This window comes from Mastigoproctus giganteus, chromosome 8, assembly GCF_048544385.1.
Source record: "Mastigoproctus giganteus isolate SK-2022 chromosome 8, ASM4854438v1, whole genome shotgun sequence".
Lineage (NCBI taxonomy): Eukaryota > Metazoa > Arthropoda > Arachnida > Uropygi > Thelyphonidae > Mastigoproctus > Mastigoproctus giganteus.
In genome coordinates, this window is record NC_143582.1 from 158,119,134 (window position 1) to 158,136,570 (window position 17,437).

Below are 17,437 nucleotides of genomic sequence, written 5' to 3' on the forward strand. Positions count from 1 at the left end.
TTATAGCATGCATCAAATATTTTAACCTTTATTTTTAGTTTATTATAACATCAAATTATTTTCTCACCTTCTATTTGATGCTTGCCATTTCTTTGCAATTAATTAATCATTTTTTCCCTTATAGCTTCTTTCCTTCTGATTGGCTTATTAATTTAGCCTTTAATTTCTAATAATTCAATGTATCTTTTAGGTTCTTCACATTCTTTCCCTATCATCCGCCTTTAATTCTCCTCTTTCTTTCTATTCTTTCCTATTAATTCTGGCACCTTGTGTTCTTTACACATTCATCTGTTAGCAGTTTTTTTTCTCTCACTTTATTACTTCAACCTTAAATATATATATATATATATATATATATACAGGTAGCCCTCGATTTAAGTCAGAGTTAGGTTCCTGTGGGGACGTGCAAATGGAACCCTTTATATAATGGAGTCAATCAGAAATCACGGGGTTAGGTTCCGGGCACCGAAAATTTTACCTACCACTTTGCATCTATTGTTTTGTTTTATTAGCATTCTTCATAGTTGTAGTAATAGTCGATGGAGGTATATTCATAGCCCTACACACATTATGGTGGCTTTCACCAGATTCCATCCTCCGAATATTGCACTAGGATTCAATGAACTACTTTTACCTTTATTCTACTAAATTAAATTTAGTCTCTTTATTTCTTTAGTAGAATAAAGAAACTAAATTTAGTCTCTTTATTCTACTAAATTAAAAACTTTATAACATGATGGCAAAACCTGCACACGGCTATTACTATTATTATTTAATTTATTAATAGCACAATTATAAAAAAAATGTTAGCGTAATAAATTTCCAACACATGTAAATAGTGTAAACAACAACCAACTGAATGCTTCACCGCACTGACCTTTACCACCCACATCCACGAGTGGCTAATTTTAGGGCAGGAATCCTTCTCGTCTCTGATATGGATGCGTTAATTGCTGATTGGCTTAGATTGTCCTAAATCACATGAACAGTGCATGATACATAGCATAATATGATGCCGATAAATTTTGTCTGACGATTTTAAACTTTCAATTTATAAAAAAATTGCAAAAAAAAAAAAAATATATATATATATATGCAAAAATAAATAAATAAAAATAAAAACGCCATTGTGGTTAGTGATCAGTGCAATTGTGAATCGGCATAAATTGGACCATCACAAAATGAGGGCTACCTGTATATATTAGCTGCTTTATTCACTTCCATTTTCATATTCTTTCAAAATTTTTCAAATTCAGCACAATACAAATTGTGCAAATTTGATAATATGTATGTATGTATGTTGTTTCCCGCAAAGTATATGGCCATTTGAGAGAGTACAGGTTTCAGCTTTTGTGAAAACAGTTGGTTTGTTGGTTGGTTTGATGTTTAATAACATATTGGCAACTTTATGATTTCATAATGTGAAAACAGTAATAAATCTTAAAAAAAAACAAAAAAAAACAATTAGAATAACAGTGCTGATCTTTGTTGAATAGAAGAAGAGTAAAAGCAAGCAACCTGAAACTGCAAACAATCACATAATTCAAACTTTGTGAAGAATTACCCATAAGTGATTAGCAAGCTAATAGCTGAAAAAAGGTTGGAAAGTCATCTTCTCATGCTCACTTGCTATGCAAAAACCTTAAAAAATATCACTTCAGTGATGGCTGTAGTAAAGGTTTGGCTATATTTAAAAGGTACAAAAAATTTCAAATTTTTTAATCACTAATTTAATGCAGGATTGTTATTTTCAAGGGTCACCTGTCAGGTAACTTACTATCACTGACATGTTAAGGAAGGTTTAGATGAATTGTTGTTGAAAAAAAAATGAGGAAATCTTTTTTTTTTTTTTTTTTGGTGAGTTGCCATATATGCTGTGCTTCCTTGAAACACCTTGTTAATACTAACATAAAAAAAAAATTTTATATTCCATATCCTAGTTAAAGATATAATCATTAAGATAACATTACAGAGGGAGGTAAGAAGGAAAATTATGGAAATTTTTGTTGTAACATCAACCGTATGAATCTACTGTCAGATTTGGAAAAGTATAGCAGATGAAAATAATTATAAATTAAATAACACTAATCAAAGAATTACTTATAATTAGAGCAAAAGAACATATCTTACGATTTATGAACAGGTAAAAACTGTCCTCTTACTGCTTGTGGATGGCAACATGCCTGCCTTAATCTCCTCAATGGATGCAACAGCTAGAAATTAAAAGGAAAAATAAAGTGTGATGAAGCACTGGTGATATAGAAAACTGTATCTAATGTTTAACTATATGACTACTTTCACAAAAAATAAAATAAAATGAACCATAAATGTTGATGTAATTCTTAAATTACTTATTTAGTATAGGGGTACAGTACAATTTGATGTAAGGAAAAGCTTCAATTCTATAAAGAGAAAATTAGATAGTATGAACCAGAGCTGTAATGCTTAATACGTTCTATGTTGATATCAATATTTGTAAAAATAATAAAAGAAGTTTACCTCAATATAGTAGGAAGAACACTTCCGTATGATACTCTCCAGAAATTAAATCGAAAAACTTACGTTATAGTAACAAATAATTAAAAATCAATTAAACACAATAAAACTCAATTTAACACAATTAAAAATCAATTTGCAAAATGATTTTCCTTCCTAAAGCTGACGGCACCTCCGTAGCCAGGTGGGCAGGAGCAGCAGTGCATAGCACACGCTTCTTGATTAGACCGGGGTTCGAGCCCGTGACCACCAAATACGGAGGTCATATGAAAATAGGAATTTTCATTCTTCCAATCACAACATACGGTCGAAAAGTGTTGTCAGCTTCAGGAAGAAAAATCGTTTTGCAATTTTTTTTGTTAAATTCTTTTAATTAATTTTCTTATTTTTAATTGCATTAAATTGATTTTTAATTATTTTTTAAATTATTTGTTTCTCTAATGTAAGTTTTTCGATTTTTTCATTTTAATTTCTGTAGAGTATCATATATATATCGTGCTATATCGAGTTAAACTTCTCTTATTATTTTTACAAATAAAGAGAAAATGTTTATCATTTACATTATATAAGGAACAAAGGAGCTCATGTTTCAGCACATGTGACTGAGGCTCTTCAGAAGTAGAACCTCCCAGAACTAGTTATGCAGTGTTTTCAAAAGTATATGCAAAAAATTCTGGGATATACTGTAGAATCCAAAATAAGGGTAAAAAATTACATAAATGTATATCTCTTTCTAAATGGTTGGGGAGCTCTGACAGCTTGAAACCAGGCATGTGTGCCATCTTAGGTAATTATTGTAGGTTCTGTGTGACACATCTCACTACAGTAATAATAGTTTTGAATCGTAGAAAATAATAAAAAAATATATATGAATAAGACAGCATTTCAAAATATTTGGCACTAAAATAACATCTCACAAACTTTACATACCTGAGCACAGCTTCTACTTTGAGACTTGAAGTAACATGTGCATCTCAAAATAGCTCTGCTCGGGTATCAAGAGAGACATCATACTAAGTATGTGTATGATTATTCTAATTTTTTTTATTATTTTTTAGTATTCAAAACTCCACAGTCATTTTCTAAAATTCAAACATCTCCAATTCCACAGATGTAAAGAATTGCACCTATTGTTTATATGACTTTTTTTTTGGCCCTTACTTTAGATTCTAAATTACACCCAAGAATTTTTTGCACATACTTTTGAAATCATGTATATATAAATATACACACAAACATACATTGAAACTAGGAAACCATAATATAATAAAATATTAGGAAATATAATAGAATGTCAGAAAGTCAATAAACAGGGAGATTAACAATTATAGGATTTGCACTGCATCCCTTAGAAGTTTTTAAAAGCATCTTCAAACTGCCTATGTTTGTTTGCAGAGATTTTGACTCTTATTGGCTGAGGGCAATCAAAAAAGTGTGAATTTTTAGATAAATGGAATACACTAACAATATTTTCTGATCAGAGAATTGAAAATACCAAAAGCTTTCAAGAAAATTTGGTAATGATATCATTTTCACATTCCTTCTTCTAATGTTCTTAACCATTATTTCAGTTTCTTTCTAATTTATTAAAATATTTAATATGCTGTTCTGAATGTTTTCTGCTATATTCCAATGAAGACCTAGAAACAGTAAGGTTTGCCTTTCCATTTTGCATTTTCACAACCCCAGGGGCTCACATCTGGTGAGTATGGGCTTGGCACACACCCAGGGACCTGAGCTGGATATCATCGTTCTTCTCTTTCTTGGTGATTCCCTTCTACTTTTGTCTCTCTCTCTCTCTCTCTTAGGGTAACTTGGGAATTTTTTTCTTTTTTTGGCTGGTGCAGCATAAGCCTCGGGCTTCCTTGAACCATATAGCTAATAATAATAATAATAACTCTGGAAAAGTGTCTCTCTTTTCCTTTCCGATGCAACCAGTCCACCATGTGGAGGCAAGAATGGCATCAACCAATGAACAAGCAAGTGCTAGGAGTGGCAGTATATTGCAAGAATAGTAGTAATACTATATCCTGATTTCCATTTAAAGGGAAACATTTTTTTTCATTAATAAATAATACAATCGCTCTCGTCATATCTATTAGGCTAGAAGTACCAGTTGTAATACACCTCATTTTATATGTCAAATAAGCAAAGTACCTGTCAAGAAGCAAACATGCGACAGTATGATTAAGTTTGATTTTAAGCATGTACAAAACTGGAAAAATGCTGCCTGAATTAAGTTAAAGGAATACTATTACACCATGCACTAATGTTAGTAATTTCACTGATAATGGTTACAAGAGAAAAATAATCTGAATCGCATCACCAGGGATAAATTCAGGATAAATCTAAATTCTAAGCTAGATGCCTATATTTAACAAAATTGATAGTTATTGAAAAATAATGTTACAAACTGCATAACATTTAAAACAATACAAGTTGAATGGTGTTTCTTTTTGTGTGTGTGCGCGCGTGTGTGTGTATATATGTGTGCGTGTGAGAGAGAGAGAGAGAGAGAGAGAGAGAGAGAGAATGAGAGAAGAAAATATAGGCAGTTCCCACTTTGAGTTATTTTTCCAAGTATCAACAAAATCGAAAATATGAATATTAATTGCAATAAATAAATGCTATAAAAATTCATAAATATGGCATTTCAGACCATGCATGTAGCTATACAATGCAGTACTACTACAGCAGAGATCATACAAAATGAAACAGAAATGGCTGTTAATATTGCTGATTAAAGGCAAAATATAAAGAAGCTGAGGAAAAAGAAGGTTTAATAGCTGATATTCCTGTTCGTTCTTTCACTTCGTGAAAAGTTTTTCATGAAGCTTTTCAACACAGAAAAAGCAGTTGAGACTTTCGAGTTACGAGATTCAAATTTCGAGTGCACTAGAAAAGTTACTACAGATTTAAAAAATGCTTATGCATGCTATCATGAAATTTATATAGAAAAGAGATGTCTTGAAAACAAAAATGACTCTTGAAGCATTTCTGAAGAAGACTACTCCTTGTGCTTCCAACAAACCATATACAGGAATTTTTCCAGCAGGGATAAGGAGGTGATTATTCCATTGTATAAGGCGATGGTCAGGCCACACCTAGAGTACTGTATACAGGTCTGGAGGCCTCATTTCAAGAAGGATGTAGAGCTGCTGGAACGAGTACAGAGAAGGGCAACAAGATTAGTGAATGGAACAAAGGGGTGCTCTTACGAAGAAAGGCTTAAGTTTTGCAAATTACAGTGTCTGAAGACTAGGCACCAGCGAGGTGATCTGATAGAGGTGTATAAAGCCTTGAATGGTTTAAGCATGCTCAATGCTGATGGGATTCTTCCTCTAGCTCAGAAAAATCACCTGAGAGGGCATAAATTCAAATTGAGGAAAGACAGATGTAGGATAGACGTGCGGAAATTTGCCTTTAGCCAGCGGGTGGTTGGTTGGTGGAACAGACTTCCATCCCTTGTGGTGGAGGTTGATAGCCTAAATAAGTTTAAGGCTCAGCTGAACAGGTATTTTGAACGAACAGAGGGGTGAAGTGGAAGTGGGCTTTTTTTTTTTTTTTTTGGCTGATGCTGCATAAGCTTGCTTTTTGCATCAAATACCTCTACTAATGCTAATGCTAACCAATGAGCACCAAGCCAACAAAGAGTAATGAATCACCAACAAGTGACAAACCATCAACGAGTGTGCATTTAGTGATGATGATAAAGAATAACATTCTTTAACATTTGTATGACATAAATAATTTCTTTATTATTATAATTTGCTTGATTTTAAAGGCTATGTTTTCATTTCTTTGGACAAATAAATCAGTGTTTAAGCATAAACATAATCCCTGTTTTTAACATTATACCTACGGGAAATAAATTCCCGCTTTAAGAGTTTTCACTTTACGAGCATGTGATAGGATCAAATTAACTCATACAGTCAGGAACTACCTGCATATCAAAAACTGAACAAAAAAAAAAATAGACAGATGGAATTCTGTCTATTCTGTTCCACACAGCAATGAGGAACATAATTCAGGTCAAGGATAATGCCTGGTCATCCCCTATGCCCAGAGCTATGGCTATCTCAATCAAATGATAAAAGAGGAATAAATAAACCCAGTGCCCACCAGAATTAGACTAATAAGATAAAGTTGAAGTTAAATAAAAAAAAAATACCAATGATACTAAGCAAGTAAAATGACTGAAAATGAAGCTTGTCTGGAGAATAATAAGATGCAAATGGTTCACAGGACAAAAAAACTGAAATGTGGTCAACAAGAGGGATCTCGTTCATCACACTACCATGAGGCTATTAAATAAGTATAACCAGTGAATGAAGAAAATAATAAAGGGACAATTGGGAGGATCATGCTTGAGGTTAAAAAGACACAAGGAGTTAACGAATGTTGGATAAAAGCAACGCACCCTATACTTAAAGACTTATAGACTACATCAAAACCGGATGTCAATGCTAAGTGCATTATCGTTAGGCTGACCATAATTCCTTGAGGCTGAAATGAGGCAGGGAGAAGAAATGTTGTTCAGAAAGAGCAGAAAAAAATATTCAACAAAATGTTTTTAGGTCGACACGGAGGGGGGAGACTGAACATCATCAAGTTCATACCAAGAATATTTTTCGGATGAATGGATTTTGGGTAACAAATTTTTGTCTTTTAAGATCTTGTCATAAAACTTATCACACTCCATATTACAATTTTGCTTTATAATTAATGTGCTTTCAAGGTTTCAACACTTAATCTGGATTTCTCATTCGACCACATGTTATTCATTAAGGAAAATATTCTCTCCACAGAAGCTGTACTTCCAGGCAGGCAAAGAACAAATTCCAACATTACTAAAATCCTGGAAAGATAGAATCCTTTCTCTCATTTCAGAAAATATTTCAACTCATCTATGAGATACAGAAATGTTTTCTTCAGAGGCGTAGCTAGGTTTTCAGCGCCCTTGGCAAATTCGTGGCTACGTGCCTTTTTTCGATAATTGATAAAATCATAATAAATAATAAGTACAGTCGGACCTCTGTTTAACAAACTTCTTTATAGCGATTTTTTCTATTTAGAGATAAATGTTTTCTTTTTACCGAATTTTTTTAGAATTCGCTAAACAGAATTTTATTCTTTACCGAATTTTTTTAGAATTTTTTTATTTCTTTGTTTTATGGAAATGAAAATTTCCATATAATGACTGCATTACAAGACTTAACTGGGTGCACATCGTTCATACCCATGGCCTTCAAGCAAGCAACAGTGTTGTTGTTATGACCGAATTAAAAGATAAAGAGATCACCATCTGCAACTCAGTGGGACCCATAAAGTCTATCCAACTACCTGTCCCACATATCGAAAAGTCGAGCTGGTCAACTACTTTCTGTGTATCCATAGGCAGTAGGCAGACCAAGGCTCTGGTCAACCTTCTATTGTAAGCACCCTGTTAGAGATTTAGAAGAGAGTGGTTTTCCTTTATCCTGACAAGCAGTCATCTGTTGTTTCGTGGAAGTGAAATGGCACCATTTCAAAACTATTGGCCTATCATCGAGCAAAATATGAGATACAGAGGAAATGATGCCTCCCACACTATTATCATAGTTTTTTCTTAAGAGTTATCTATGGTGTATCCACACTGATATTATATAGATATAAAACTCTTACCCTTAACATATTATGCCTTGTTGCATTTAGTTATTTTAAATTATTTCACTTTGTACTTTTGTTGCTAACAAATTAATAAATTCATTCTGAATTTCTGGAGATAAATAATTAGTGTGATGTTTAATATGCAATTCCAGAGCATTTTTCATACCAACGTCAAATTGGCTGACAAATTTTATCAAGTTTAAAAATACGCCACAATTTTTTTCTTTGGTATCGATATTACTAGCATGTCCACGAAATGCCAAATTATTTTCAGCACAGAACAATATACATTTCAATATTATTTTAAATATATGATGCCATTTCGAAATTTCACTTCTTAGTGCTGCTTGTGCAGCGTCATCAATTAGGCCACCTTTTTGAAACCCTTTTCTAAAAATTTCCATTTTGTGAAATTGTTTATGTGTTGTAATGAATTCTCATGAAAAAGAACGTTTGGGTTTAGATGTTTCCAATCCTTAAATCCATCTGAGCTGCAAAATGGAACGTTATTTGTGCCAGATAAAAATAAGAGGAACGTAAAACAATATATTGCATCTTTGTTTTTGCAATAAAATAACCATTTCCTCTCTTTTCTTTTTTTTCAATACCTTCATTTTTGTATTTCCACGAATTATTGAAACATTGGCCATTAGTGACAGGATATGTATTTAAGACTATATGTTCGGGACCGTGTTGCACCATAAGAGATCTGTGTTTGTGGGTATTAAAGTTCCATGTGGTCAAATCATTAAAATTCAGACTTACATGTTCCATGTTAATATTATTGCTGCCATCATTTTCTTCTGCCAATTGTTGTTGGTTATTGTCCACACTTTCTAATTCTTTTAAAAGAACTTCAACTGTTTGAGCTTTTTCTTGGACTTCCATTTCAGTGGCATCATCATTTATTTCATCTTCATTCGAATCATATTCGTTTTCTTTGTCACTTTCAGGTTTGGAGTGGCTTATTGTAATCCAGTTTTGTGAACTAGCGGAATGTTTTTTTCTAATTTCCTCTTTATGCAGACTTTCTACGTGGTACTGATGTCCACTTTTTTCTTTGGTGGCATATCTAAAATTAATTTGGCCTTTATTGTTTTATTTAAATTATAAATCACGATATTCACAATTACCTGTTTATATAGCAATCACAAAAACATTATAATTATTGTTTATAATAATTATAATGTTTTTGTGAATGCATTGTGTACAAACTTATTCAGTTTGTACACAATGCATGAATTGCGAACTACTATGCATTCGAGCATGTGCTGATGAAGCGATCGCCTGATTGGTCCCTTCAAAGTTACATTCTGGACAACAAATAGATCTATGATGCTATGCAGTATGTACTCAGATGTAAGGATGCGTGCATGCTTGAATCGCCGTGTAAAAATTAATTTTCAATCTCCCTGTGCTGTCATCTTGATTTGACATCATCGTGGGGCACCATTTTGTCAGCTAGCCTCGGGTGTCGAAATAGCTTGGCACTGTACTGATGTGGCCTGTCAGTGGCGCCCTTCTCCTGTTGGCACACTTGGCACCTGCCCCAATGCCAAGGTGTTCCTATGCCACTGGCTTTCTTTATTCCATGTGTCCAACTCCCTGACAACTACTGCTTTTATAAGTTCATTTTTTCTGGCTTCTAATATGTTTGTAAGATTTTCAATATTCTTAGTTACTTCTTTAGCTGAAATATCTTTTTTCAATAAAACTAATATATGTTTGGAATGCTGAAACTTGATCTCTTGCGAATGACAACCATAATTTCAAACAGGGACCTTCAAATAATTTTTTTAACATATCAGGACCTTTCTCTTGAGAAAGAAATATGAACAAAATCTTAAAAAAAGTTTTCTCAGCATCCTTATCTTTATGACTACATAGGTGCTGGTTAATGTCACTCCTACCTCCATAAGCAACAGAAAAATTAACATTACAATGTTGAAAAGTCACTTTTGTTTTATCACTATACCAATTGTCCAGTTTAATAAATTTAAATTCTTTTTGAAGGTCTTCATTAAATGTGCAATTTCTCCTTTTTGACATACTAAATTTTGAGGCTTAAAACTTTTAAAATTATAAAATAAAAACTTTCAAGTGTGTATATGCAACAACAGACAGGCATGCAGAACAAATGCCGACTACAGGCTACTGATCAACTACACTATTGAACTGATGTTAAAGGCCTATGACAAAAATTGTCAGTCTCTTTCAGTTGTGGTGGTAACCAGCAGCAGATAGAATTCTTGGCATTTGATCGACGTGCCTCTACCTGTGGTTACATGAATGACTACTACATACGATGGCAGCCATCCTATGATATAATCACAATTATAGGTTATGTTGCACCAATATTTAAGCATTTTTTAAAGTTTTTTTTTTAAATGGAACAAAAATGATATTTTTAATAAAACAATGGGACGACCAGGACACAGCAAAAAAACACCACTGTCACATTGAAAATGGGACGTATGGTCAGCCTAATTATCATGCCAATGAAGGTTAATTAAGACATGAAATAAAAAAATTAAGACAAAACAGAGTACAGATGTAGAGCCTACAGGAAACACCAAATGGAATTTAGAATCCCAAACTAGCTTGACAATGTCAGTTCATCTCTCTCTCTCGTTTGTCTTTTTCAATGGTTGCAAGATTTCATGATGGTCATGCAGATCTGGGAACTAATGAGCACTATGGACATCCAACAATGCTTCAAGCTCCAGATATATTTCAAAGGTTTGCAAACTGATTATGTTTCACATTAACAGAGAAAATTCATGCAATTCTGGCAGAAGATAAACAAAAGCTGCTCAGATTGACTCAAATGATGTGAAGAACTCATTCACAATGATGATCCCCTCCTTGCTCACTTCTATCACAAAAGTGACAATTTGTGGTATTTTCAAATACAAACCACAAAGACAAAGCATGAACATTCTTTGTCTTTGTGGTTTGTATTTGAAACATGTCAGTTCATCTCTCTCTCTCTCTCTCTCTTTCTCTCTCTCTCTCTCGCTCTCATATTTTGCAATGTTGCAAGATTTCAGGCACCAATCAACATGCTCTCCAAGTCACAAAAAAATATTTTTAAAAATCAAAACCAAAATGACATTGATCACTTTCTTCCATAGTAAGGAAATAGTTCATAAGAAATTTGCTCCGTGCAAGTTTTGGATCATCTGGTTAAAAAATCTGCTGAGCAAGGCTTCAATTTCAAGAAAAAAGGGAGCCAGTTCCTGTAAAATGGCAATGCTATGCCACATCTGGTTATCAAAGAGTTTGTAGAAAAGTGTGGAATTATGGAGCTAAACCTTTATTCCCCTAATTTCTTTACATTAAAAAAAGTGACAAAGGAACTGGCCAAAGTCAGTTAAAATGCATTTAAAATATGTTTATAATAGCTATACATGCAATCCCACAAATACATAACTGCTCAAGAAGATTTTGGAAAATAGTAAAAGTGCTTTTCCTTCTGACATCAGAACAATATTAACTTCTTTAAATATTTTATGTGGTACTAAACATAAAATATCACTTCAAGCAACTGATGACCATCGAAGTTAAGGATATGTAGAAGCCTTCAATTCAAACAATGGAACAATCCAAAGTGGGCAAGCAAAGAGAGTTTTGTTTTTGTGTGTATATAAAGATATAGTAATATAATAAGTTAATGCTTAGATTCTACTGGCAGAAGGTAACTGTCTCAGCAATCCTGTGACTGGTGCAGCCAGATTATGCTCTCCTACCAGTGCCTTATGGATATAGGGTATATTCATAGGTGCTGGTAGGAGAGCATAATCAGATGAACAGAAGGACAAAGTTCCTCTCTGGCTGGTCTTGGACAGGCTCCAATTCTGAACTGTATTGGTTTGGTTTGGTTTGGTTTGGAGTTTATTGGCACATCAGTAATATAAGTTATAATGCACCAACAAACAATAAACACAGTTATAAATGAATAAACACAGTAGTAAGTGAATAAACACAGTTATAAAAATTAAAAGAAAAAAGGCGATAAAAGATTACAATGACCAATAAAAATTGACCATTTTGTCAAAAAATGGATTTGTAGACTGTATAAAAAAAAATCATAAAAAAAGGTATAAACAGTACATAAATAAGTATGGAAAGTATGTGTAAAAAGAGTATATTTTAAATTGATCTAAACAAATTTATCAATTTTAAATGGTTAAAAAGGACAGACACATAATCATTGTCAGATAATACATGACAAAGTGTATAGGACTTAGTCAGATGGCTGAAAGCAGTAAAAGATTTACATTGTTCATGTCTAAAACATGGGCATTTCAGAAAAAATATGTCTAATTGTTAAAAATGTCTCACAATCCTCACACATAGGAGGGTCATCAGCCCTCATTAAAAAGAATGCACAAGAATACTTTGTCCTATGTGGAGGCAAGCAAAAACAACTTCCTCTTTACAGTTTCTGTGCAGACTGAATGTTGCCTTTGAGGATGAAATATATTTCATATTACTTGCCTGTAGTCTACATAAGAGAACAATTCCTCTCGGATTAAGCTGATCTAGTTGCAGCATCTATCCGATCATTACCTCTCAACCAATGTGGCTTGGGATCCAGCAGAACTGGATGTCAGATGTAGATTCATAAAGAGAATATAACTTCTGCTGAACTCTGGACAGGACTGGATGAGGATTATATCTCATCACTGATAATGCTTGTAATGCAATTAAAGAACTTATGTGAATTCCATACATCTTTGATAACACAAGCCAACAATTTTAAACTTTTTTTTTCAATTATATGAACAAAATCAACTGATTTTGACTAAATGGCATGTGCTGAAAATGAAAATGACAGTAGAAAGTTCGTAGCACGTCACGTTTTCATGTTATGGCTTCGTGCTCCGTTTTTCCAAACATTGTGAATTTTTACTTATCTAAATGTACCTGACCACTTTTCTTGTAAATTAATTGCTTGAAATAGAAACAACAACCAGCAAACATTCCAAATGGACATTTAAACTTTATAAACAACCTTTTGGATTTAAGTAAACAATTAACCCAAAAAAGTGGAGGCAAAAATAGGAAATCATAGTACTTACAGTTATTTTTTCCTCTTATGAGCAGAATGGTTCTCCGTTATCTGAAACCAGCAATAGTCATCCATCATCGTCCTTGATACCTCTGCTACATAATGTGGATACCTTGGTGGAATCGTTTCCTCCTGCTGGTCACTGACAGATCCCAAGTTATCCGGAAAGAAGTCCAGGTGTGAATGTAAGAAGTGTATCTTCAGCAACATTCGGCATCCTAACTTTTGATAGTTATGCAACAGTTCTTCTATCAACTCTTTATAGTTCTCTACTTTTTTATTCCCTAAAAACCCTCTAACAACAGCTCTGAAGAATTTCCTTGCAGCTAATTCAGTGGCATTAAGTTTAGTTTCAAAGATTTCATCCTTTAAAAGCCATCTAATTTGTGGGCCTACAAATATATCCTCCTTCAAATTTGCATCACAAATTTTGTAAAAACTTTTACAAAATTTTTCATGAGTCCCAACTTAATGTGCAAAGGCGGGAGAAGCATCATTTCAAGTTTCACTAAAGGCATGCATTTGAGGTTGAGTTTCCTGGGAAAGTATTCTTCTCTGATGGGCCATTCCTGAACAATATAATGATGTTTTACTGCTCAACTATCCCATAAACACAAGAAAAAACAATGCTTAGTAAAACCACCCTATAGTTCAAGCAACGAAGCGATCACTTTTAAATCATGACAGATTTTCCAACAATATTTCCTATAGTTTAAGGCATTTAATAGCAATGGCAATCTATCATAGGTTTCTTTAATAGCCACTGAACAAGTCACTGAGGCCGACATCTTGATATTACCATTGAGTGGCAAAACTGCTTTTAAACTGAGTTTAGAAGAATCGATTAATAATCATCATTCTTCAGGAATGATGATTATTAATCATCATTCCTGAAGGGTTAATTGTAATTAATCAGGATTGTATTCAAACCCCATCATCCATAAATGTAAAGAGAACCTTCCATTTGATAATAACCCGCAAACTTTTCATTTTGGTTTCTAAACACAGAAATCCTTGTGGATTTTGCCAGAAAATTCCACTGTTGCAACCTAGATCCTAATAGCTCAGCATGTTGCTTTGAAAGATATAAATCCCTAACCAAATCATTAAGTTCATTTTGCTCAATTAAGTGTGGGGTTTTGTCATTTTCAGGATTGTAACTAGCATCGGCAGACATTGAGGGGCAGGTATGCATTCTAATGACTCTTGCTCTTATTCCGGAATAGTAATTTCTTCACAATTAGGAGGATTTTTTTTTTTTTTTTTCTTTTGGTAGTTGTTGGCGCATCGGCTTCTGTGGCCATAATGCACCTCCCAAGGTTTTTGCAGTACTTTGATCCAAGCCCGAGGCGGGATTCGAACCCGCAACTAGGAGGAATAGGGAGTTCCAGTGTGTGTGTGTGTGTGTGGCACTAGTCTTATTGTGGACAGAAGGCTGGGGTAAAAAAAAAAAAGTAAAATGCAACCATTATCAACCCACTGCAGGATGGAAGCCTCCTCAACAATTCATGTTGAGGGAAATGGACCATAATCTGCCACGCTGGTCCAGTGCGGGTTGGCAGATCGACCGTATTCAGCAGTCAGGGGCTTGAACCACGGTCTACTCAAAGAGCGTGTGCTACTGCACTCCCGCTCCTGACCACTCGGCTACTTTTATTTTAACTCTATTTTTCCTTGAAAACCCCTTAGTATTTGTGAAGCAAATAACAATCTTCAAGGTGACTTGTTAGTTCTCACCAGATCATTGAAACAGCAAAACGTATTTTAGAATTGTTCCCCTTCATCCATTCAGTCAGATTTACATAGCACATTATACAGCACATATGCAGTGCCCACCTTTTATCCTGATCACCCATGTGACAACCAAAATAAAAATAATAAGCATGTTTCACTTTATCTGTGATTGATCGACATTGGGACTTCACTGTAAATTGTCCACAAACATAGAAAAAACTGTTTGAAAAATTAACGCACACACACACACACAGCATTTTCACTCCATTTCACGAGTTTTCACAAGACCAAAACGGAACTTTAAAACACCACTAGATCTTACAAATCGAAACTAACCAAAAAACTTACATTTGAGGACTAAAGACAGCTTCTAAACAAGTTGTCTTTCACAGAGTCGCCTGGCTGCCTTGAAATACAGTCAGGTTCAAACATGCTACCCAGTGGTGAGCTGTGAATATTTTAACAAGGGGCTTGCAGTTTTGCTGATTTTTGATGTGAAACATCCTTGGGATTCCTGCTGCAGATGATGTCACAGAAGTGACGTCATTCGCAGCAAGCTTCTGTCAGAAGTGCTTCACAGGTTCAACACTACTAGTCTGTGCTGAGCACTCACTAACAGCGTGATTAGAGTGTGATGCATTTTTCGTGACCGGTATGTTATCGCGAGTCAGCCTGGTCATCATGCCCCACCCCTTCACGATAATACCTGGATACAATGGTATCTCGAGTTCTAACTTTTTAGAATAGTATGACGTCACAATCCTACTTCCTGAAGTAAGTATGCAGCAATACAAGTATTTGTCATATGATTGCAACAATACAAATATTTGTCAACAATTTATTTTTTTGTCTTGCATTTTCGTAACATTCGATTGTTAGGTTCCCCAAACAGCTGTGTAAGTCGTTTCAACTACAAGATCAGTATTTCAATCAATGCTGTTTTCTAAACATTTAGATACATTGAAATCACAAATATACATCTCTTACTTTAGTTATCATAAATCCATTGTATCTTGTCTTCCAGAAATTTTGAAAATTTGTGAATGTTCAATAAAATATTTACAATACAAAAGCTCTTTTATTTCGTAATCAAAATACTTAAAAGAAACGTGATGGATTCACATAAAACCATCTACCGCGCATGCTCGGCACACGTGGAATTTTTTTATTTGTCTCTCTCTCTTTTTTAACAAATAAGGAAATAAAATGGATATATTTTTTTCATGATAAAATTTTAACATTGCGAATAAAAAATAACACGAAATATTTCCCATATCACAAATAACAAAAACTATCAAAAAACATTCTACAACATAAAAACAAATATTACATAAAAAACAAACTCTTCTAGAAAAGGTACACAAAAATCACAAATTACATGAAAAAAATTATTATACAAAATTCAAGAAAAATTTATTCTAAAAACTGCCATATAGAATTTACTTCTTTATTAATATTTGTTATCGATCTTCTGCTTTGCTCAATACCTGACCGATGATTTGACGTAACAATCCGGATCAAATTGAAGCAATGGTTTTCCATTTAGATGTATGTTCTTCATAATCTGCAACGTGTTCAATTGTCACAATATTATTCATTATGCTGAAAGCTCGCTTAGCTTCAGCACTGCTAATCACAACGGTTTCAAAGATATTTCTGGCTTTCTTAATTGAAGAAGGAATTTCACTCGATTATAAAGATAAACTGTCTTCGACAAAATCTCTAAAATCATTAATTTTTATTTCATATTTTATCAGAAAATTTAAATTTCTTATTCATTTTTCACGGTCATGCCACAGAGACAGAAGTTCTTTCATATTCCATGATTCCAGATAGCATATGTTTAGAATTTCTTTTGATTCCTCATTGTCAATAGTATCATTATTTTCTTTATTTAATTTAAAATTACTCTTACCACAAATTTAAACAGATACACCAACCATTTAAAACTGATTTAATAGTAAAATAAAATGATACAAAAGACTGTAAAATAATATTTACAAAAATTTTGATTATTTACAAAAAACTAGTTTACAACAAAAATAAAATAAGTAAATAAGTTAAAATGCAATAAAATATAAATTTAAAAGCGATAAAAACACTACTGAAGCTTTCGGAGGTGTCTGCCTCCTTCCTCAGCAATAATGAAACTTAAGCGACACATCCTTAAATACCAGGTTCACGGCACACGTGGATGACCAGGCGGATACTCAGTATTCCTTTCACTTGCACTAGAACCAGAAGTGGTCTGTTTTTATTGATTTTAAATTTATATTTTATTGCATTTTAACTTATTTACTTATTTTATTTTTGTTGTAAACTAGTTTTTTGTAAATAATCAAAATTTTTGTAAATATTATTTTACAGTCTTTTGCATCATTTTATTTTACTATTAAATCAGTTATAAACGGTTTGTGTATCTGTTTAAATTTGTGGTATGAATAATCCCAACCTTAGAGACCTTATTGCAGATATAGTTAAAAT

General features: G+C 33.4%; 1 protein-coding gene across 1 annotated transcript in view; it reads right to left on the reverse strand.

Moving 5' to 3' along the window:
• LOC150081954 (E3 ubiquitin-protein ligase SHPRH) overlaps positions 1 to 17,437 on the reverse strand; it is a 504,999-nt gene that overhangs the window by 285,790 nt on the left and 201,772 nt on the right. Inside the window, exon 10 of the mRNA XM_090380382.1 lies at positions 2,131 to 2,213. Within this exon, the coding sequence (XP_090236508.1) occupies positions 2,131 to 2,213 (83 nt within the window). The remainder of the gene's footprint in view (positions 1 to 2,130; positions 2,214 to 17,437) is intronic.